The following is a 22,719-nucleotide window of genomic DNA, read 5'->3' as shown; positions in this document are numbered from 1 at the left end:
GCCTTCCCCACTGTCGACATTCTCCCTTCTTACTCCTCTGTGCCCTGGTCTGTGGTCTGTCCCTGGACCGCAGTGGACGCCCCAGTGTCCGTCTTGGCTGCTGCTGTACCCTGGGCTCCTGGCACAGTGCTGGCGTGGAGCAGGCGTCCAGCCCTTCGCGTCAGTTGAATGAATGATCTGCATCATTTTTGAATGGCCACGTGGAGTTCCGCATTGTGAATGTACCATGATTTCTGTATTCGTCTTCTGATGGACATTTAGGTTTTCCTTATGCTAATTGCAAGGAAGCCGGTAATGAATCTTACTGCACGTGTGACTGTCTGTGTCAGAGTCCCAGCGAGGGCAAGCGGAAGCGGAGAAATCGAGGAAAGCATAGAAAGGGGCCTATTTACCGAGGGGTGGGCAGGGCGCGGGGCCGGCAGGAAGGGATGGGGCGCTCCCAAGGCGGGCAGCAACGGGGAGCTGTTACTCCCTCTGGGTCCTCTAGGGGCAGCAGGAGGGAGGGGTGTCCGGAACCTGGGGACAACTGCTTCGAGAAGATGGGCTCCAGCAGGCTGTGGCTGCAGTGGTGCGATGGGGTGGGGGTGGGGATGGGCACCTCTTGCCCTCCCCAGCTCCCCTTCCCATGGGTACAGCCCATTTGGAGCACAAAGCAGGTGAAGGGGGGAGAGTGGATTGGGAGGGGCAGAGTGTGCTGCCCGCCTCGTGCCCTTCAGCATCCACCCTTGTCCTGTGGGACAAGGGTACCCGCCTTGTGCCCTTCAGCATCCACCCTTGTCCTGTGGGAGAAATGTGTCCTCAAAACCTGGGGCACACGATGTCCCATCAGCCTCTGATGGTCCTGGATGATGATGACCAGGCAGTGCTCCAACCTGCAGCCTGAGACACGGCATCAGCGGCGCTCTTCATGGGAGGTGGGGGGCGGGAACGGACGAGAAGGAAGCCCTGTGACCCGTGCCAGCGGCCCCGTCCTCCAGTCTTCACTGCTGGTCCCCCGCCCCCTCGGCTCCAAAGCAGCTCTTGCTTTCAGCTTTGGTGGCGTGACCCAAACTTTTGTTCCTCCAGGACCTGAGTCCTTCATGGGCCTGCCACCAATGAGCTCCTTTTCCTTTTCCCAATAAGAACCTTCAAGCCCCACGGCGACACCCCCGGGCTCCACATGTCATCCACCTGGCCCCCAGGTGTAGTACCAATTCAAGTACCCTCTGACAATTGGGCCTAATATTCCAGGCAGCACGGGGATCCCTTCCCTGCCTGTCGGTTCAGGGGCGGGAGGAACCAGACGTGACCGTGGGGAGGGGCTGTCTCAGGTTTAATTCATCAGAAGCACGACTGTTTCCTGGTGGCGGTGATGCAGGCCGGGGCAAATTCCCCCGAGGGGGAAGCAGGCAAGAGCGACAGAACAGCCTTCTTTGGTGGAAAGTGTAAAAAGAATTCGACACACACCGAAGTTAGAATCGAAAGGAAAGTTTATCGGAGAAGGGGTCACACACCACAGAGCGTGGGCTCTCAGAGGCAGAGCGTGAGGCTCAGGGAGACTCGGAGGGACAGAGACAGTAGGGACGAGGACAGTGAGAGAGACAGAGTAAAGGCCCTGAGAGGGACTGAGTAAAGTCAGGGAGAGTGTTGGGGCGTTCAGTTTATGTATCATCCTTTGGATCCTGTGAGTTACAGTTTAAAGACTTTGTTTACCCACTTCCTTTGATGGGGAAGAGTGTGTCGTTTGAAAAGGTAAGAATATGTAGCTGGCAGTTTCCAGCCTTTAATCCATAGGTTCCCTATGGTTTTATTTTATTAACTTTTTTTTTTTAATTATGGTGACATTAGTTAACAAAATCCAGCAAGTTTCAGATGTACGATTCAGCAGTGAGTCATATATATATATGTTGCATTGTGTGTTCACCGCCCTATGGTTTCAGCCATGGCGCGTGAACGATTTTATTTGTGTAGGCGCCACTTAAAGACTGTTTTTCCTGTTTTCCTTTCGCGATGTGGGAAATGGGTTGTTAGCAACCCCAGCAGAAATCTTCCTTTGTTCTGCAGGTGTCCTCCTGGCCTGGCACAGGGCTGAGCAGCGCATTGCAGCCTCTGAATATAGCTTGATCTAGCATTTTAGTTCTCTTGCCTCCTGCCACATTAGAAGCACTCCTCTCTTAGACATTACCCCGAGGTCACAGGAAGGAAAGCAGAAGTTCCTCCCGTGTTATTAGATGTGACAGTGGGAGGGCTGCCCCTGCCCCGTCCCACTGCTTGGTTCCTGGCCCCATGCATCAGGCTGTGGGCGACTGCACCACACAGTGCTTGCTGGGTTGGGGCATACACCACAGGGCTGCAGACCTCCAGGTTCTCTCTGTGACACTTCTTTGTGACGCTGTCCTGAGTATTTCAGCTGCCTTGGTCTCCCCAGCCTCTCAGCCCTGCATCTCAGCTCGTCCACTAGGCTCCACCTCAGTGCCCGCTTCCTGGTGGGCAGTTGTAGGGATCACCTCTTTTGTTTATGGTGTCTTGGGGATCATTGTCCTTTGATGCCTGATTCACAGTATCGTGAAAGTTGTTTTGTGTCTTTTGTGTGTGTGTGTGTATATATATAAATTCACCGTTTTACCATCTCAGGGTAAACCTGGTCCCCATTACACCATCTTGGCTAGAAGCAAATGTTAATTTACATTTTAACACCGATGAGATTGAGCATGCTCTCACATTTATTGATCTTCTGTGTTTCCTCTTCTGCGTATTTCCTTGTGCAGATAATTTGCCCATTTTCTTTATAGATCATGCCCACTTGTCCTTGATTTGAAAGGGCACTTTGGAGTGCCAATGGCAAGATCCTTCCTCACCTTGGTTTAATAGAAAACATTTTATTGTTTCGTATAACCAATCCTCCCCACTTTTCAATTTCTTTCCCTAACAGAGGCCCTGGCTCTCGGTCATAAGTCCCACCATCACGACCTGTGCTGGAAACTGTCAGCAAACTACAGCCCTGTGGGCCAAATCCAGCCCACTGCTTCTTTTGAGTAGATAAACTTTCACTGACATGCAGCCCTGCTGATTTGTTTACATGTTGTCTATGGCTGTTTTCATGCTATAAGGGTAGAGGCAGAGACGACAGGGCTCACGAAACCTGCAAATTTACTATCTGGCCCCTTGCAGATAAAATTTACCTGCTTCTGGTCTAAAGGAAAAGACAAGAAATTCTCTAGGTTTCAGTATAAAACATCCCAAAGAGGTTCTGTGATTGGCCTGGCTTGAGTCACCTGATGACCCCTGATCAGGGAGATGGAGAGCTGACTAGCTGGCCCTGGGTGACATAACCACCTCCGCCCCCCCGTGGCCACCCTGGTAGGATCCCATAAGAGTGGAGCTGGAGCAGAGACACAGAGCGTGGGGAGAGGTGGGTAGGGGATGCCAGGCAAACACAGGACTGCCCAGCAAAGGGACAATGACTTTTGTCCAGTGTACGTGTTGAGGCTGCCGTATTGGAACTCGCCAGCTCCCAAGTTTGTCAGGGCCAGGGGTGCGAGTCTCCTGTGGGCAGACGCGAGCTGCATAGACAGATGTGAGCCACATGGCCAGGTTTACTTTTCCGCCTTCAATGCTGTCTATCATCTGTTCCAGCTCTGCCCTATGGAAGTCTCCCCACCCCTTTCCCAGTTGGGGTTCCCACGGGCCCTGCACTCTCGCTCGGCGCTCTCACCCACACCAACGCCCTCAGTGACCTCCCACGAGTCCCAGGCGGCCCCTCCTCTCCTGACGTCAAAGGTTTATTTGGGTAGTGGGGGTATTCTCCTACCCCCACCCCCCAAATAAACCAACTACCTTACTACAAGCGAGCAGTGACTCTGCAGGCAAACCCGGCCCGGACACAAACGGCCGTTCGCTTCCTACCAAATCGCCACCCTGAGACGTGGGTTTGCGGGAGGGGTAAGCGGGACAGTGGGATCGACAGTGGCCCCGGCGCGCGCTTCGCGAATTCACGGGGCGCTGGGTGGCCGGCCGGGCCGCCGCCTCCGCTGCCGGCGCGCTCTGCCCCGGCCTCAGTCTCCCGCCCGTCAAGTCGGAGGTGGGCCGCGCTTCCGAGGCCGCGTGGGGCTCGGACGAGCCGGGATTTACGACGGCCCGTGCTGCCGGCGAGGCCACCACGGCTGCGGCAGCGCGGCGGCCCCGACGCCCCAGGTCGGTGAGGACGCGCCGGGGCCGCGGCGAGCCTCGCACCCCAGGTCGAGGCCCGGGACACGCGCACGCGCACGCCGCCCGGGCGCGCTCTGCGCACGCGCCGGCGCGGCAACCTCGGCGGCGCCCTGGCCGCCCGCGCCCCGCCCGCGCCCAGCCGCCCTACGGCGAGCGGCGGCCCGATCCCGCCGGGAGCCGGGAGCCGGGAGCCGGCGCAGGGGCGGGGCGGCGCGCTGAGGTCAGCGCGGCGGCGGCCGGCCCCGCCGTGGTTGGCTGCGCCCGCGTCGGCCGCGCCCTGGTTGGCTGCGGGCCGCGGGGCTGGGCCGCCGGGTCGGGGCTGGGGCGCCGGCCGGGTCTGCGCAGCGCTCCGGGGCGGCGGGCGGCGGGGAGGGCGCGGCCGCGGGCGGGGCCGAGGGCAGCGCGGCGGGGGCGAGGCGCCGAACGGGGGGCGGGCCGGCCCATGGACCCGCGGGGCCCGGCGCCCCAGACGCTGCGCCGCCAGGACCGAGCCCAAGATGTCGGCCTAGGCCGGGGCGCGACGACGCGGACGGGGCGGCGACGAGGCGCCGCCGCTGCCGGGGCTCGCGGCCGCCGGGGCCCCGATCGCTCGCTCTGACGGACTGGCCGAGCGGGCGGCCAGAGGCCGGCGCGTGGGGAGCGGGCCGCGCGGCACCATGTCGGCCAAGGTGCGGCTCAAGAAGCTGGAGCAGCTGCTCCTGGACGGGCCCTGGCGCAACGGCAGCGCCCTGAGCGTGGAGACGCTGCTGGACGTGCTCGTGTGCCTGTACACCGAGTGCAGCCACTCGGCCCTGCGCCGCGACAAGTATGTGGCCGAGTTCCTCGAGTGGGGTAAGTGCGCGCGGCGCGGGCCCGACCCCGGACCCGACCCCGGACCCCCGCCCCCGCCCCCGCCCGGCTCGCCCTCCTCCCCGCCGCCACCTCCGCGCTGCCCTCCGGCTTCTGTTCGGCCCGCCCCGTCAGTGCCCCCAGACCCGCCGCTCCTCGCGGCTCCTCGGCCCTCCCGGCGCGCCTAGGCCCTCGCACGCCCGCGTTCGGCCGCGACGCCCCCTCATCCTGCCGGTGGGAGCCACATCCTCCGGTCCCACGCCCCTCCCCCCGTCGGGCCATCGCCCCTGCCGCTTCCCTGGGTGATCCACCTCGAGTCTGGATGTCATTTTCTGCGGCGCGCTCGGCACCAGGATATCGCCCCCCACCCCCGTTCCCCGCTTTGGGGTACGGTCAGCGTCCAGTGCCCCCACCCTCGCTCTGCCGACCTGGGGCAGCCGCGCGGGGTGCTTTTTGCGTCTGCCTTTCCCACCGCCCGGTGGGCTCCCCACCCGTGTGCGTATCCTGGGAGCCCGGCTCTATAGGCCCCTCCTAGGTGACAGCTTGTCTACGTCCCCTTGGTGTCCAGGGCCCGAACGCACTCTTTACTTTTGCGCCTTCAAGGGAGTTTTAAGGTTAAAAAACCTTACTCTGAATCCGCCATGCAAGAGCGGATTGATTTTTTTCTTTGTAATTGCGCCAGACCCTTGTAATATTTTGGAGGTAGTTGGAACTGTCAGTACATGGAAGTCATTAAAAAATTTTTTTTCCCTTTGCATGCCTTCTCTAGTTCATTCAAGGACTGTACTGCTGAAACCGTTCATCAACTAATCTGTTATGCTTTATTAGGACACAAATTTGATTGAGCCATTTAATGATAGTTAAAATCCCAAACACTGCTCCCAGCGTCCAGTGGAAGCTTTGGCTTCCCCTTCCGCTAGGGCGGGCACCCTGTCAAGACCCCAGACTCTCTTCCAAACCGACCTAGAAGGAAGATGCAGTGGTCACGTTCAGGCCAAACCTCCAGAAATGCTGTCCTTGGGTCATTTGTGTCATTGGACTAGGGCTGTACAGTTCGAACCGGTAATTCCTGATCTGTGGGGCTGGAAAAGCTGACATTTGCATGAGGAAACAGACGGATGCATCTGAAGCCAGGCCTCCTACTCTGCCAGAGGGTAACTGGAATTGAGATTTTGTTTTCAAGTTAAAACTCAAGTGGCCATATTCTTTAGAGGGCTCCTGGGTTTTGCTCCTTAGTGAAACGTTGACTGACGTCTTGTGAGAGCAGCAGTGGAAGGCGGCCCAGAGCCCGGGAGAGCCCGTTATGCTCTATTTGGGTGGGGACCCCCATTCTCGGCTACGTGCAATATCAGCAAAACAAGAGTAATTGCTTCCTGGGTCCTTTATCACTGACCTGATTTCCAACTGAATAATTCACTGACTTCACAGTTGCTTTGAAAGTGAGGTCCTTGTGCCTCTTACCTCAGCCTTCTGGACGTTGTACTTGGCATTCCTTTCTGAGCATTTGATCTTGAAGTCCAGCGTTCCACACCAGGTTCAGCTCCGCGCACAGTCTGTGAGCAAAACCGTGACTGAAAGGAGGAAGCAGAGGGACGGTGGTTGGAGCCGGGACAGGGTGGGGGTGGGGGGCGGTGGCCTCTGGCCTGGGAGCTGAGCAGTGCGGTGGCGCAGGTTAGTGTGGAGGCTCGGCGCCCCGCAGACTGGTGGTCCCGGGCAGCCCCTCACTACCAGGCCGATCTGGCCACTGAATTGAAGGCTCTTCTCGGTGTGTGTGGAGGTCTTTTGAGATTTAACCTTTCCCACATCTATACAGGAGCTATGTGTTATTAAGATAGAAACGTTTTCAAAACTGTGTTCTGGCTCGTTGGAAATTATGATTACAAATAAGTTAAAATTGTCCCGAGAACTCAATTTGCCCAAGTGTAAACTCTGAGTTACAAAGAATGGACTTAAATTTAAGGTGACGTTTTAATGAAATAGTATGTGTTAGAAGTAGTATTTGGTCTCGTGTGTGTAACTGCAGCACCGTGTTGCTAGTTAAGAGAGACACGTGTGTGGTCGTTATTTGGTGCTACTTGGAATGCCGATTATTGAGATTGGAAGGCATAAAATAGAATTGTTTGTGGAGCAGCATTAGGCACCCTAATAATCACTTCTGCTCAGGGAGCGTGTACAGGCTATCCGGCTGTGGATTGTTGAGATCTCGGAGTCACGCTCTGTGTGATGTTTGAAACCTTGGATGTGTTGAGTCCTGTCATGCAGAGGCCAGTCCCTCCCCACCTTCCAAGTTCTGTGAAGGGTCTAATGACATTTATGTGGAATTCTTGAAACTTAATGAGGAAATAGCTGATTCAGCTCAGATTTGGAGACTTGCTGGGCAGTCTTTGAGGAAATCTGGGAAGTATAGGTAATAAAGTTTCTCGTTTTAAAAGACGACTGCTACTGGCTGTTACTCTCTCTCCCCAGTGGTTTCATGGGACAAGAATCATCCTGGCCTTCAGTGTAGGTTTTTGTCTTTAATTTTCCCTTGATTATGTTTATAGTTTCATTAGTTTTCTCTATTCAATCAGGGACCTTAATTAAAAGTCAGCGATACCGTCCTTTGAATGTGTATTTCTTTAAGCTATTTTTAATGCAGATTTGATACCATTTGAAGCAGAGCATGTGAAACACGGAAATGTCTACAAATAAAACAGCAGCAAAAACACAACTAAAATGAGATGAATTGTCTTTCATCTTTGTCGTGTAAAAACGCTTTTAGATGTGTTAAATACGTAACGACTTAAATATCATGGCTAGTGTGACATTTGGACAGAGCTGACGTTTGAGTCCCAGGCTGTTGGCATTGGACGGACCACAGCGGCCCGTGTGGCTGCAGACAGGGTGGGAAGTCTGGGGCTCGCTGCTGGAGTCGACACCCGGTGTGGGCGTCCCGACTCCCAGTGGAGCCCACCTTCTCACTGGGACACGTGCTTCCTCCGTGAGGAATAGAAGTAATCGTCAAGCGCTCTGTTTAACGTGCAGCTTCTTCTCAGGGACCTGTCAGTGCCTTCTCGGAGTCCTCTGATGTGAATCCCGTGGGGATGCTCAGTGCTGGGCGTGAGTGTGGTGACTTCCGAATTCAATCCGCTCAGCTTCACAGATGGTGCTCCAGGTCCCCAGATACGTTCGAATCTTAATGGTTTCTCCAGAGAAGACGTTTGCATAACATGGGAACACTTTTTTAAAATAACAGATTTAAAAAACAGGTCTTTTGAATAATAAGATCTAAATGGTAGGGAAATATTGGGATTGCATAATAAAGATTAGGTTAATGTAATTTAGATTTTACTGCTATTTAAAATGCACAGTGACATGGAGCGCATGGCATGAGATGAAACAATCGGAAACCATCAAGCGTTACCAAGCCAGCCTTGCCTTTTCTCTCCTAAAACCTCTGCGCTGACAGTCGGACTTTAAATGGTAGTGTCTGTGAAATCCAGACTTTGAGTAAATAAAGTCGAAGTTGGAGTGAGCTACCTGAGGAGTTAGTGATGTGCGACGAATTGCTCTTCAAGGAGAATACTCGGATGCATGTAGGTAAACACCTCGGACCGTGCCAGGGCTGAGGGCTGGCTCCCTTTGCCTTTGCCCTGCCCCCTGCCCTGTCCCCTGGCACCCGATGCCCTTAGCAGTCCCCTCCTGTCTGTGCTGGCTTCAGTGCCGGTAAACACATGAGCAAACAAGACTGTTAATTCCAAACTATATTAAATACAGCGAAAGTATTGAGTCCTTTTCTTGGTAAAGAGGCAAAGAATGTCTTTTGATTTTAAAAATTTTTTTTTAGGCGAGGCAACCCTTGGTTGACCTCACAGATTGCAGCTTGTCAGTTTACAATCCCTTATTTTTTACGCCTGCAGCACCTGGTCTGGCTTGGTCTCCCATCCAGGTACTAACCAGGCCCGACCCGGCTTAGCTTCCGAGACCAGACGGGATCGGGCTCGTTCAGGGTGGCATGGCCATAGACAGAGAGTGTCTTTTGAGACTAATAAAGTAAGAATTTTGCCGGAAGAGGACAAATAAATATTTTTAGCTTTTTTTAATCAAAAAGGGGATAAAAATAAAGGAAATTTCAAATGAATTAAACCCAGCAACCCTGTATCACATCACTCTACCCCCCATAATGGAACATGATACCTTTTAGCCCCTGTTCCAAGTTTGTTTGATGCTTAGAGTCTTCAAATGTTCCAGAATCACAGTGTGTTAAAGTTACCTTAGATTCATGTGAGAAGGTCACTAAAGAAAAGAGAAGAAAATAGTTTCCTTAGATTTAAAATCACAAGTGTTTTGACAGTGTGGACTTTATATAAACTTAAAATCTACCAGAGAAACAACTTTAAAAAAAAAACAAAATAGATAATACTACCTGTGAAACAAACGTCATACTTTCCAGTATGATTTTAGACAATTTACGTATAAGATTTTGTGTATTTAGGTTTTGGTCGATTTTATTGACTGGTAGGTAACTGGCAACAAAATTGTTTTTAGACTAAAACTTTGCAAAAAGGACCATTTATAATAGTCTTTGGATTTTGTGATCCGTAGGAAAGAATTAGAAATTCGGAGATAAATTTGAATTGAGTCATAAATTTCAGTTAAATTCAGTCTTGTATTTGAGCTGCTTTGGAGACACATGGAACTTATTCTTCTAAGGGCCGATGGTGGAGGGAGGGGCTTCAGAAGTGCCCGGAACCTGAGAGATCACGTGGGCTGCCCTCCGCCCTCATCCCCGCTCTGCCTTGGGGGAACCAGGCTCTGCGGACATTGTCCTGACTCATTTCTGAGCACACAGCCCTCCGGCCAGGGATCCTCGCCACTGGACCATGGTCAGCCTCGGGCCTCTCTGCAGCCGCCTGTTTTGAAATTCCTGTTTTACTGTAGCTTTTCCTTTCCCTCTCCGTGATCCCTGGCGGAGCTTCACTCCGAAGCCTTCTGACCTAAGTGCCCTTCTCACTTGCAGATTTAAATCCCTCTGCCAGATCAGTTGTAAACACACCGCTTTTCAAAAAACCTCCACGATGACTTCGTATTCTGTTGCCTTGAAAAAAATCAGGTCTGAAATCCCTGGTCCAATGTTGGAATTAAAAATCGACCTAAAAAGACACACCTGATCTTTGTTTTTGAAGTCAAAATTAACAGCACTTTTGACTATACCCTGTGGGGTGATTTTTTGTTAAATATAATATTTATCAAGGCATTTAGTTTTAAAAGTCGAGTAGTTCCACAGAGTTGTCATGAGAAACGGCAGGCCCTCTGCCCGCCCGCCCGCTCCGGGTTCTGACTTTCACGAGCAGCCCCCTGCTGACCCCTGTTTTCCGGTGTTGTCGTCTGTCCCGGGGTCACTTTCAGCTGCCAGTAACAGAGAACCAAGTAACAGTGACTTACACGAAACAGTTTCTCTCGTGAAATTAGGGCGTCGGCAGTCCAGGGCTAGTAAGACATCCTCATCTCAAGGAGTCGCCTGGACCTTGTCCTGCCCTCAGTCCATCGTCCGATGGTGGCCGCCCCATCCGCCTCCCAGGAAGGGGGAGAACCTCGGATATTGGTGGTGATTGTTTAGCAATTCCTGCCTCAGCTGTCACGTTTCTGTATAGCATGCGTGTATTGTTAATTTCTGATTTTTCCCTTTTAGACATTATCTGTTGGCTTTTGTAGAATGCTTCTTATCGCCCCCTCCATGCCCCAAACACACATCCCTTCCTTTCCCTTTTTCCAAATATGGTTATGTAATAATTTTTGTTTAAATTGATATCATTTGTGTTCTCGTTCAGTAACCATCTAACAGCTAAGCCACGTAGGATGCAGTTAATTCCCTGTCTTAGTAAATCAGAGAAGCGATGATCAAGAAATAATTCAGAAAAGCTAAAGGACCCACGTGTCCCTCCCCTCTCAGGAACACTAAGGATAAACAGAAGACCCCCAAAGCTCCCAGAGGTCAAACGAGTCACACGGGGCTTAGGGATCACAGTGGTCTCAGGCTTCTCATCGCCAGAAATGGAAAGTAGACAGCATTGGGGTAGCGACTTAACTCTTCTGAGGAAAATGGGTCCAACACCCAGGCAAGCCGCCATTCAAGTGTCAGGGAAGAAAAGGTGTTTTCAGACAGGCTAGGTCTCAAAAAATCCATCTCCGACGAACTCATTCTCACGAAGCCACTGGAAGATGTACTCCACCCAAAAGAGAAAGTCGTGGAGTCCAGAAAGGGGGTTTCAACAGGGGAGAGAGACGAAAAGAATTCCCGTGAGGAAGGAAGCGGGGTCCCAGGATGGCCGCTCAGTAGCAGGCTTCGAGAACAGGTGGCCCCGAATGGACCGGGAGAACGAAAGGCCTTGTGAGGCAGAGGAAGGAAGGAGGAAATTGACAGGCTGACTGGCCAAGAGGAGGCTGGGCCTGTGTCTGGGAGCCACCTCTGCCTTGAAGACCTGGAGACAGCACATGATCCAGGCAGGTGGCCTGCATGAAGGAAGGGAGGAGTCCGTCCCTCCTCCTTACATGGCCTTCTAATCCACGTCTACCGCGATCCGATCACTACCGATCCATCTATGGGCGATCCGTCACCGCACGATCAATCTACGATCCCGTCTGCACGATCCCGTCTGCACAATCCCGTCTGGTTTCGCCCTTCGCGCCGTCCCGATCTCGCGCCGTTCAGATGTTGGACCTTACGGAGTGTCCTGCTAATTTCCTTTTGTCCCGCTCTTTTCCATTTGCGTGTGTATTTTTATTTTTCTGGGAGAGGGCCTCAAATTTATCTTCTCGTTCTTTTACTTTTGCCATCGCATCTTTAATTTCTAAGTGTTTTTCTCAGTATTTCTTTTTATAACATCCTGTTTCTGTTGCACGAAGGCAATGCATTTTTAAAACACTTCTTGTTAGTTGTTTTACTGAATTGTGTCCACACATTTCTGTTTTGCAGACATGTTCTCTGTTTCGTGTGTCGTCTGTCTCTTCTGCATTTTCTCCTGCTGATGACTGGCTGTCTTTCCCTAACTACGAGCGAGCTGATTGGAGACTGTGCACGGCAAACTTCCTAAGCGTTGAGTGTCACCGTTAGGAAGTGGGATGGGGACCGTGCCAGTCTGGGGGGGCACTACCAGAAGTTGCTGAAGTAACTACTTCTCTTGAGCCTGTTGTTTCTCCAGTGGGGTTTCCGGCCTCCTGCCTGGGCAGTGGGGAGCAGCGTGGCATCAGCCTGGCTGCCAGCGATCTGGGAAGCTGGGGCGAGGCGGCCCTGGAAGCTGGGGCGAGGCGGAGCAGGGCGGACGGGGTGGTGGCCGGCGGGAGGGGCCGGGTGTGGCCACTTCTCCTGCAGACCTGCTGCCTGTCCTGTTTTCTGTCCGGTGTTGCTCTTCAGGCCTTCTGGGATCTTGGTGCCGCTGGCCTTTCCGAGCCTTCGTCACACGCAGTTGCCTTCCAGTTTTCCAGTTTTGTTGAGTTAGACACCACTTGTCCACTTGCTTTTCTCACGGTGCAGAGTTAAGCTAGCATTCCCAGTCTGCTCCCATCTCCCGTCATCCATTCATTCAAGTGTTTTTAAGGATGGAAGACGTGCCAGGCAACGGTGACATGGCACGTCTTAAATTCCCGGAAAAGGGGGATGCGGCAGAGGTGAGAGACCAGACAGACCCTGGCCTCCCGGGGCTCCTGGTATCCATCGTGATCGTGTGCTGTCGTTTTAGGAGGGGTCCCGATGGCTCCGGGGTAAGGTCGGTGTTCTGTGCCCTAGACTTAACCGACAGGTGCCCTAGTCTTCATCTCTGTAGGAAGGCCGCGTGTATAGTGGCTGTCTGGTTTGGTGTGGATGTCCTGCCATTTCTGTTCTTACACTTTTTTATTAGGAAGATTTTCCCGTAAGTGGGAGAAGAAATGGGAATAAGGGTGGGCAAGGTTTTCTCTAGCGACAGCACAGGGAGAGGGAGGCGGGGGGGTGGGGGAAGGGCCGTCAGGATGGCTGTGTGGAAAGCAGAATAAGGGGTGCTTGGAAGGTGCTTCCTCAGGTGGCCGGGGAGAGGGCTGGGGAGCGGCATTCTAGGGTGGGTACAGGGCGATGCCGGGGTGTGCCTGTGGAGACATGTAACGTGGACATGTTTGTAATGGGCTGTTTGTGACTCAGGGCCTGTGTGTCCGGACTTTATCTTTCTTAAAGTGACATGCAGCTGATTTTGTTTCACTCCGAAGCTTTTGGTATGTAGGAAGAAATCACTAATTTAAAACAAACAGAATGAGAACTGTTTTTGCCACTCAGTTTTCTAAAAATGCTGATAACAAATGAAACGCAAAGGTAAATCAGCCTCCCCCTGCCACCCAAACTACGTTTTAAGGCTGTTGTTCTATTGTATTTTACTGTCGTTCATGTGAAAGAATTGAATTGAAATCATTGAATTTCTCTTATTTTGTTTAAAAATTTTAAATCAGGGCCGAGTTTATTTTTTTAACTTATATACAGTTGAAATAGCGTTTGTGTTGATTCTTCACTGTTGAGAAAGACATTGATTTCATAGTTAATGGCTCTGCAGCAGTCATTCAAAAATGATTTTGCAGTTCTGTCGCAGATGGATTTGTTACTTTTTTAACCAAGTATTTGAAATTCGACTGTTGAAAAGTCTTTAAGTATATTAACAAACCGCCTTTCCTACGTACCTTTAAAGTGAGCCTTGGACGACCACGTGGACGCAGCGGTGCTTTCCGTACGGAGTGTGTCGCCTTAGCCGGTGCAAGCTGCGTAGTCACTGGGAAAGCGGTTTCCAGTTTCACCAGCCAGTCAAGGTGTCGGGGGTTATAGGAGAGTGTGTGCTAGCGTGTGTTAGCACAAGAAACGTTTCTCAAAACATCAGACGTTACTGTGGCTTCATGTTACCGAAGCGATAAGCCTAGAAATGTTTCCTTCTACAAATATTTAACTATTTTTTCAAAAAGCAAGATTTATGTTTATGAAGTTGTGATAAACCTTGTGAAATAATACTTTAAGAGGGTTATTGAACCCAAACCGGTTGTTTATCAGCAATATGAGAGAAACGTAAATCGAACTACACAGCTGATTAACTTTATTAGTTTATTTTAGTGGAAAAGGTTTCTTTGCCATTTTCAATTACCAGATGGTTTCTTTTCTTTACTTATTTTTTGGTAATGCCTTTATTGAGATACAACTCATATGCAATTTACCTGTTAAAATTGTATAATTCAGTGGTTTTAGTATATTTATAGGGTTGTGCAGCCATCTCCACTATTTAACTCCAGTACATTTTCATCACCTCAAAAAACCTGTGCTCTTTAGCCGTCACCCCCAGCTCCCTCCTTCCTCCTAGCCCTCAGCAAGCACTAATCCATTTTTATTATGTTTGCCCGTTCCAGACATTTCCTGTCAATAGAATCATATAATATGTGATCTCTTGCGCTTGTCTTCACTTATAACGTTTTTAAGGCTATATCGGTATTTCATTTGTTTCTCTTGTTAAATCATATCCCATTGTATGGATCGTCCACATTTTGTTCATCAGTCGATGGACATTTGGTGGCGTCTGCCTTTTGGCTATTACGACTGATGCCGCTGTGAACATTCACGCGTAAGTTTCTGTGTGGACAGATGTTTTCATTTTTCTCGGGCGTACACCTGGGAATGGAGTCGCTGGGTCATTCATTCGTGTTGAGCGTTTGGAGGAACTGGCAGATTGTTTTCCGTAGCAACGACACCAGTTTCCATTCCCACCAGCCCAGATCCGGGCCCCGGTTTCTTCACGTCCTCACCAACACTTGTCACTGTTTGTCTTTTTTATTCTAGCCATCCTGATGGGCATGAAGCGGTATCTCCTTGTGGGTTTAATTTGCTTTTCCTCGACGGCTAATGAAGTTGAGCATCTTTTCATGTGCTTATTGGTCATTCGTGTGTCGTTGTAGAAATGTCCATTCAAGTCCTTTGTCCATTTTTTAGTTGCGTTTGTCTTTTTTTTGTTGAGTTCTGAGAGTTCTTTATATATTCTAGATACAGGCCTTTCATCAAATGTATGATTTGCAAATATTTTATCCTGTTTTATGGGTTGTCATTTCACTTTCTTGATGGTTTCCTTTGAAGCAAAAACATTTTTAATTTTGATGAAGTCCAGTTAAACTTTTCTTTTGTTGTCATATCTAAGAATCCATTGCCAGGTCCAAGGTCACAAAGATTATACTTAGTTTTCTTCTACGATTTTATAATTTTAGCTCTAATATTTGGATCTGCGATCCATTTTGAGTCAGTTTTTATATGTGGTGTGGAATAGGGGGTCCACATTCATTCTTTTCCACGTGACTGTCCTGTCGTCCCAGCGCCATTTGTTGAAGAGACTATTCTTTCCCCATTAAATAGTCTGGCACCCTTGCCAGAACCAGTTGGTCTTGAATGTGTGGGCTGTTTCTGGACCGTCAGTTCTGTCCTATCGATACGTGTGTGTCCGTCCTCATGCCCGGATGGCCCTGTCTCGGTCACTGTTGCTTTGCAGTCAGTTTTGATTCAGGAAGTGTGAGTCCTCGAACTTTGTTCTTTTTCGAGATTGCGTTGGCTGTTCTGGGTTCCTCGAATTTCCATACACATTTTAGGATCAGTTGTCAATTTCTGTAAAGAAGCCAGATGGGTTTTTTGTAGGGATTGCACTGACTGTAGATCATTCTGGGGAGTGTTGCCATCTTAACAGTATTGTCTTTCTATCTGTGAATAAATATATCTTTCCATTTATTTATAGCTCTTCATTTTTTTTTCAGAAATATTTTGTAGTTTTCAGAGTTTAACTCATTTATTTTTTACTTTTTTGTTGTGGTAAAATGTGCGTGATAAAGTTTTCCATTTTAACTATTCAGTAACATTCATTACAGTGCAGAGTATAAGATGTGCACTTACTTTGTTAAATTATTCCCAATGTATCCTTTTAATGGAATAGTTTTCCTACTGTCGTTTTTGGGTTGTTTATCGCAAATGTGTACAAATACAATTGCTTTTTTATATTGATCTTGTATTCTGCAAACTCAATGACCTTGTTTATTACTTCTAATAGTTTTTTAATGGATTTCTTAGGATTTTTATATATAAAATCATGTCACTATTGAATAGAGATAGTTTTGCTTCTTCCTTTCCAAATTGGATGCCATTTATTTCTTTTTGTTTTCTGATTGCTAGAACCTCTGGTACAGAATGGAATAGAGTGGACATTCTCGTCTTATCCTTGACCTTCGGAGAAAACATCCTGACTTTCACCATTAAGTGTGCTGTCAGCTGTGAGCTTTCACAGATCCACTTTGTCAGGTTAAGGGACAAACCTGACAAATCAACATTTAACTTAACCTGTTCTTTCTGTTAGATTTTTGTCGATTGCTTTTTCTGCATCTATCAAGATAATCATGTGGCTTTGATTTTTTATTCTGTTGATGTCATGTATTATATTAATTGATTTTTATATGTTGAACCAACCTTGCATTCCTGGGATAATTCCCACTTGGTCATGGTGTACAGTTCTTTTTCTGTGTTGCTGGATTAGGTTTACTAGTACTTCGTTGAGGATTTTTGCATCTATATTCATAAGAGATATTGGTTTGTAGTTTTTTTCTTTCTTTGTATGTCTTTGGTTGGTACCAGGGTAGTACTGGCTTCGTAGTCTATGTTAGGAAGTGTTCTCTCTTCAATTTTTTGAATTTGTAAAAAATTAGTTTTAATTTTTTAAACGTTTGGTGAAATTCACCTGTGAAGTCATCTGGGGGTGTGTGTGTGTGTGTGTGTGTGTGTGTGTATGTGGTGTGTTAGGTTTTTTGGTTACTAATTCAATCTCTGTACTTGTTGTCGATCTTTTCACATTTTCTGTTTCTTCTTGAGTCAGTCTGGTCATTTTTGTCTTTTTAGGAATTTGTCCATTTCATCTGGTTGTCTAATTTGTTGATATACAGTTATTCATAGCATTTCTTAGTCATCATTTTTATTTCTATAAGATCGGTAGTAATGTCTCTTTCATCTCAGTTCCAGCAATTTGAGCCTCTTTTTTTCTTGGCCAACCTTAAAAATGGTTAAAATTGCAAATTTTATGTTACACGTATTTTATCACAAGGTTATTGCAAGTAAAGGTAGTTGAGATCACTCGTGTTGTTGAGCGCGACTGCAGTCGGCTCCTCCTGGTTGCTGCGCAGTGTTCCCCTGTGTTTGCGTGTCACAGCTTCTTGTTTCCTCCAGGTGGACATTTGGGTTGTCCGGGTTTGGGCTGTTAATGAAGAGTGCTGCCACTAGAAGTTGTTTTGGGTCTTAAAACTCTCCAAAGAAAACTAATGATTTCTTCGAATCCAGTGCATCTACTATATCATGAGTCAGTTTTTTTTAAAAAAATTCTTCTCCAGACATTTCTTGAGTTATTGTCCCTTAGCTTTGAATTTTGTAATGGTTTGCGGAGGATGGTCACGGTGGTCCAAGTCACAGTTCTTTGTGATTTAGAATTACCCCTCACACCAAGTATTAAAATTAGAACGTAAATCACAGAAATCACATTAGGCCAGTACTATTTTTATTTTAGATAGTCTTAAAAATCATTAAAATAATATGTACTCATGATTAAATAAATTCAAGCGGTACAGAAGAGTCTGCCATAGAAAGTAAAAGTCTTCTTCCCCCCAGTAGTATTATAAAATCTTTTACTTCTTCCTTTTAATTTTAGAGCGTATTCTAGACATTAAAATTAAATGTTGATTTGAAAGATTATTTAATATCAAAAAAGTATATTTCTATTTATAATCACCTAATCTATTTATGAGAAATTAATGTTGACATATGACTATTGCATATATCGAGTATTGTGATTTTTGTCTTCGACAGTTAGTCTTTATTGTTTGTTACTGCGCATGGTGCTCTTGAGTCACTCGTGTGTTCCCAGAGCGAAGCGCATTTAGTTGTGACACTTTATTCTCTAACTGTGGGTGGCCTCTTGTATTCATGTTGTATTTATTTTTAGTTTATATTTTCAATTGAGGAATAAATAGTCTGTAGTTAGCCTGTGGTTTTAACTTTTGTATGTTATCTTTGGAATATTTCGGTATCAGGGTTATGACAGAGTTCCACGAAAAATTATGACACTTCCGTCTTGTGTTCACGGATACTTTACGGAATGAAGTTTTATAGTACTCATCTATCACACGACCTGAATAAAATGCCTTTGAGTGGGGGATCTTCTTAGACAAGTTTCAGACTTTTTTCCAAAGTTAATATTTCTGTTGGATTTTCTATGTCTTTTGGTTGATTTTATTATTAATACTCTCTTAGAAACACCATCCATTCTATCAGTGATTTTTGGTTTTTATTAACATGGAGTTTTATATAGTCATTTAATTTTCTTTTACCTGTGGACATGTCATTTTTAAATTCATCTTCACTTACGAGTTAATTAGGGGAATAAAAAAACAAAAAGGCAAAACAAAAACCAAGAACTAAAACAAACAGAGTTAGGGCAGTCACGGTCTTCTGCACCGTTGGAGCTTTCCGCATCTCTGTTATGTGCCTCCACGGCAGGGGGGGTCTGCCCTCCGCCATTTTTGTCTGAATCGGTTGTAAGAATTGGAAACTAGTAAATAGCATTTTTCCAATTATGGTTATGTAACTTATTCACTGCGAAACTGCGTGGCTGGACCCGGAGACAGGCGCCTGTCCTACGCCTTGGGCGGGAGGAGCCATCGGCCCCCAGGGCTGAGGAGCTCCCCGACTTCCTTTGCTGCTTCTGGGTCACACCCCGCTGCCGCTGTTCCTTGAGTTCACATCGCTCTTTCTTGGGTCCTTTTGTGAGGATTGGTTAAAGTTTTCTCGTGGGAGTGGAGGTGGGGGTGGGGATGTGTAACGTGCACATGTGCGCACACGTGTATGCGTAGGGAACATTTTCCCTCATGCAGGAACCAGGAGCGGTAAACTTTCCAAGGTTATTGAATGTCTGAGAATGTCTTATTGTGCCTTCGTTTTATCTGTAGTTTGTGTTTGGAATCCTGGGCTCAAGACATCTCCCTCCGGAAGAAGATACTGCTTCATGATCAGGATGAGGTGGTTGGTGGTGGGTGGTAGGTGGCTGTCATTTTCTCTCTTCCCGAGGATGCTAATTAGAAATTTTTAAAGTTTTCTTCTCCTCGATTTATCCGTTTCCTCTGGGGTCAGTTCTTTGTTACCCTTGGAACTTTTCCTTTTAATGATTTTCCTTCAAAGACTGCTGATTCTTGACTGTCCATTTTCCTATAGATTATCTAGAAAACGTCCCTCAAAATGATATGGAACTAGTAGTCGTCCCTATGGAATTGCATACTGCTAGATTCTCGGTTGGTCTGATTTTATAGTTTTTCTTTTCCAGTAGCATTTTCGTAACAGTTGGTTTATAATATAAACAAAACTTCATTTACTAGTAAGAAAAAACTTTCAAAATCCATGCCATTTTCGATTATTCATTTCACAGCACCATCCGCATCCCTTTTCTTATGGCTTATTTTTTTCCTACTGTGGCGATTCTTGTTATTGATTGTATTACAAGTTTAATTATACTTTAAATATTATGTTTCTCATCTGAGAAAAACATTCTGGTAAAATGAACTTAGACAAGTGAACTTTAAATGTTTTTAAGGATAACGTCCGGTGCGGAGAAATCTGTTTCCACTGTCGCCGAAGTGTTCTCCGCGTCTGCAGGGGTCTTCGGGAGGCGTTCGGCGGTACCAGTGGCTCGTGACGAGCCCGTGGAGCGTGGCGTCCAGGGCGCTGCTCTGCCGGTGTTTGAGCTTCAGGATATGTCCGCGATGCCGAATGCTGAAACCATTAGTCATGTCAGCTTCGCAGGGTTTGTTCAAAAGTTTTTACTAGCTCGTAAAACTGTTTTATGACCCAGAAGGAATGCCAGCGATGGAACAAACTCATGAGAAATAAACGGTGCACGTCGCCGACGTCCGTGTCCAGACGTGCTTCCGGTGAGGGAGACCGCCCTGCGGTGTGCACAGGAGCTTGTCGTGGTTTGGTGTCAGTCTCCCTGGTTTGAGTATTCGTAAAAAAAACCTGCTTTTAAGAAAGTGTCCCGCCTAGTAGCCCATGTCACGCCTTCAGCTGCCCTCCATTTAGGTGTCTTGAAGTAGTAGATGAGCCCAGATATGAAGATGTCACTGCTCCTTTCTTGGCGTGGCTTGAATTTTTCATATGTTGGTATTCTTTATTTTCACAATCAGCATTAATAAAAGTGACAATAATCGGTATTATTTCCTACTCCAAATTAAATTTTTTTTTATTATAGGAAATGTCAAACATTAAAGGTAGAGCACATAGAATAGAACTAACCCTCCTCCCCCCCCGTTTTGGTCACTCAGCTTCGACAGTTGTCAAATCACGGTCATTTTTATTTTTACTTCAATTTTTTATCTCTCGCTTTCCCCCAAAAAAGATTATTTTGAGGCAAATCCTAGACATCTGTCATCTCGTTTGTAAATGTTTCTATGTATACCTCAAGAAAATAAGGGCTTTCTTTAAAAACGTAGCCATAATGACATTATGACGTTGAAAAAATAACAGTAAGTCCTCAGGATAGTCAAACAGGCGGTGATGGTTTAAAGTTCCTTCTTTCGTTGTTGTTTTTAGTCGGTTTGTTCTTTGGACGCTGGAGCACAGCCCGCACAAACCCGCACAAACCCGCACGTGGTGTGGGGGTCGCACGCTCACACCCTGAGTCTCCCGATCTCTTTAACCCCAGGGGCGGCTTCTCCCTCTTTTAGTCCGTTTTTTGCAGTTTATTTGCTGAAGGAACCAGGTCATTTGTCCTGTCCTGCTCGTACCATTTTAACTTATTTTCCGGTGTTTTCCTAAGTGGAAAAATTTGGCTTTTGACAAATCATTCCTATACCATTGGTCCAGTACCTTTTGTGGGAAATAGAGCTATTTGGGGATTAAATTGTAAAAAATTAGGTATCTATTTCATTTGAAATGGTTTATTTTTTCTTTTTCTTTTTTTAAATATCGTTGTGAGGTGTACGTTCTCTCTCAGATCCTGACTTAAGATCCTGGATGTGGGCCGGGTGCCAGGTCAGCTGTGACCGAGGACAGTGATTCAGGTCCCGGGTGGTGACTCAGGAGCTTGGGGGTGGGGTCCATCGCTGCCTCCCTTCCCTGGACGGGTGGAGGGCCCTGGGACCGCGGTGGCACCCCGCCTTTCCTCCTCCGGCCCACGCGTCTGATTCAGCTCCCCCGTGCCCTCCCCGTGGGGCTTATCAACGAACACGGCACATTTCGAGAGTCGCTTAATGTTGAGCTAAAATCCCTCCTTTCCCCATACTTCACATGGACTTGTTTAGGTTTTTCCTGTTAATTTCTGAGAACTCTTTGCATGAGGGAAATCACCCCTTTTCTGTCGTTTTCCTTAGTTTGCCTGTCGTCAGCACTTGCTGGTTCCCGGCTGGTTACCGGTGGGAGTGCGTGGCGCGGGGCCCGAGCTCTCCCGTGCCGTCCCCCTTCCTAGCTGGACGCCTCTCTCCCCTTTCTGGCTGACGGTCCCCCTTTCTCTGCTGGATCGTCCCGTCTCCGTGCCGGGGGGTCAGCTGGCTGGTCGCTCTCACCAGCTGTGTCCGATAGCCGGTGCGCCCTGCCCGCCGTGGAGGTGGACGATGCCGCCGGCGCTCTGTGGGGACAATGGACGAGGCCTCCGCGGCCGCCCCTGCCCTGCGCCCTGCCCTGCGCCCTGCGCCCTGCACCCTGCCCTGCGCCCTCGCGTCCTCCCCGGGGCGGCGGCCTCTCAGCCTCCCTCAGACACTCGTCACCTCGCTGTCGCCGCGAAGCCCGCAGAGGTTCAGACCCAGGGCCTTTGGTTTCGGCGCGCCCGGATTGGTGCAAACTGTTGTCACAGGGAAGTCGCGGTCACCATCTGACACTGGGGTTTGCGTCTCTCAGGGTGGACGGGGTGGGGAGTGTGGTCTGTGCTGCAGGAAGTGGGGACTCCGTGGGGACCTGAGACGGCCCGAGACAGCAGGGGGGCCGAGGAGAAGCGGAAGAGGTGGTGTCGCCGCGCCAGTCCTTCGGGTCAGTGAGAAACACCCCATCACTCTGAGTGCCCGGGGTGCCCGGCCGGGCGACCTCACCACGGAGGCACCGTCACGTGCGTGTTCAGCCTGCACAGCTGGCAGGTGCCTCAGAGGGGACGCTGGGGGACACCGGGCTTCCGTCGTGTTCCCCTTACAAAGCACGTAATGGGAGGCAGGTCTCACCTGGATTGACATTAGCGAGGACTCTAAAAAGTGATCTTAAATTTTTGGTGGTTTAGTTGGACTTAGGAAAACGAGCGTGGACTTGCCCGCGTCCCAGCGACGATGCCGTGTCCTCCCGTGTGTGCGGCTCTTCCTGTCTGTCCCCCGTCCCGCTCCGGAAAGTCGCCCTACAGACAAGGCCGAGGGACGGCCGTGCTTCTGAAGAGGTGGCAGAGCGCGCCAGCTCCTGCGAGAGCTGCGGCCGCGGCCGAGTGTGGGCGGCGCAGGGAGCGCCACGCAGTCACAGGGTCACGGGACAGGCTGGACGCGCACGACCTTTGCGATCACTGACAGTGGTGATGTGCCTCTTTCGTTCTTACCGAAGGTCTGGTTTAAGGAGAAGTGGTTTCGACCGCCTTCTAACGTGCACACGCAGATTTCGCAAAGCCGGGTGTGCCGTTTTGAAGTGTCAAACAT

At 48.9% G+C, this 22,719-nt stretch overlaps 1 protein-coding gene and 1 pseudogene across 1 annotated transcript in view; one reads left to right on the top strand and one right to left on the bottom strand.

Annotated features, from left to right (window-relative positions):
* Positions 1 to 4,625: 4,625 nt before the first annotated feature.
* The window catches only part of CDC42BPB (CDC42 binding protein kinase beta), a 92,746-nt gene continuing 74,652 nt past the window's right edge, over positions 4,626 to 22,719 (top strand). The window contains 1 exon segment of the mRNA XM_039884288.1: positions 4,626 to 5,019. Within this exon segment, the coding sequence (XP_039740222.1) occupies positions 4,845 to 5,019 (175 nt within the window). The 5' untranslated portion in view covers positions 4,626 to 4,844.
* Positions 8,907 to 9,022, bottom strand: LOC120619945 (uncharacterized; annotated as a pseudogene).

This window comes from Pteropus medius, unplaced genomic scaffold (assembly GCF_902729225.1).
Source record: "Pteropus medius unplaced genomic scaffold, Ma_sr-lr_union100, whole genome shotgun sequence".
NCBI classification, from domain to species: Eukaryota; Metazoa; Chordata; class Mammalia; order Chiroptera; family Pteropodidae; genus Pteropus; species Pteropus medius.
Note: the sequence above shows the minus strand (reverse complement) of the source record. Positions and strands in the feature narration are given on the sequence as shown.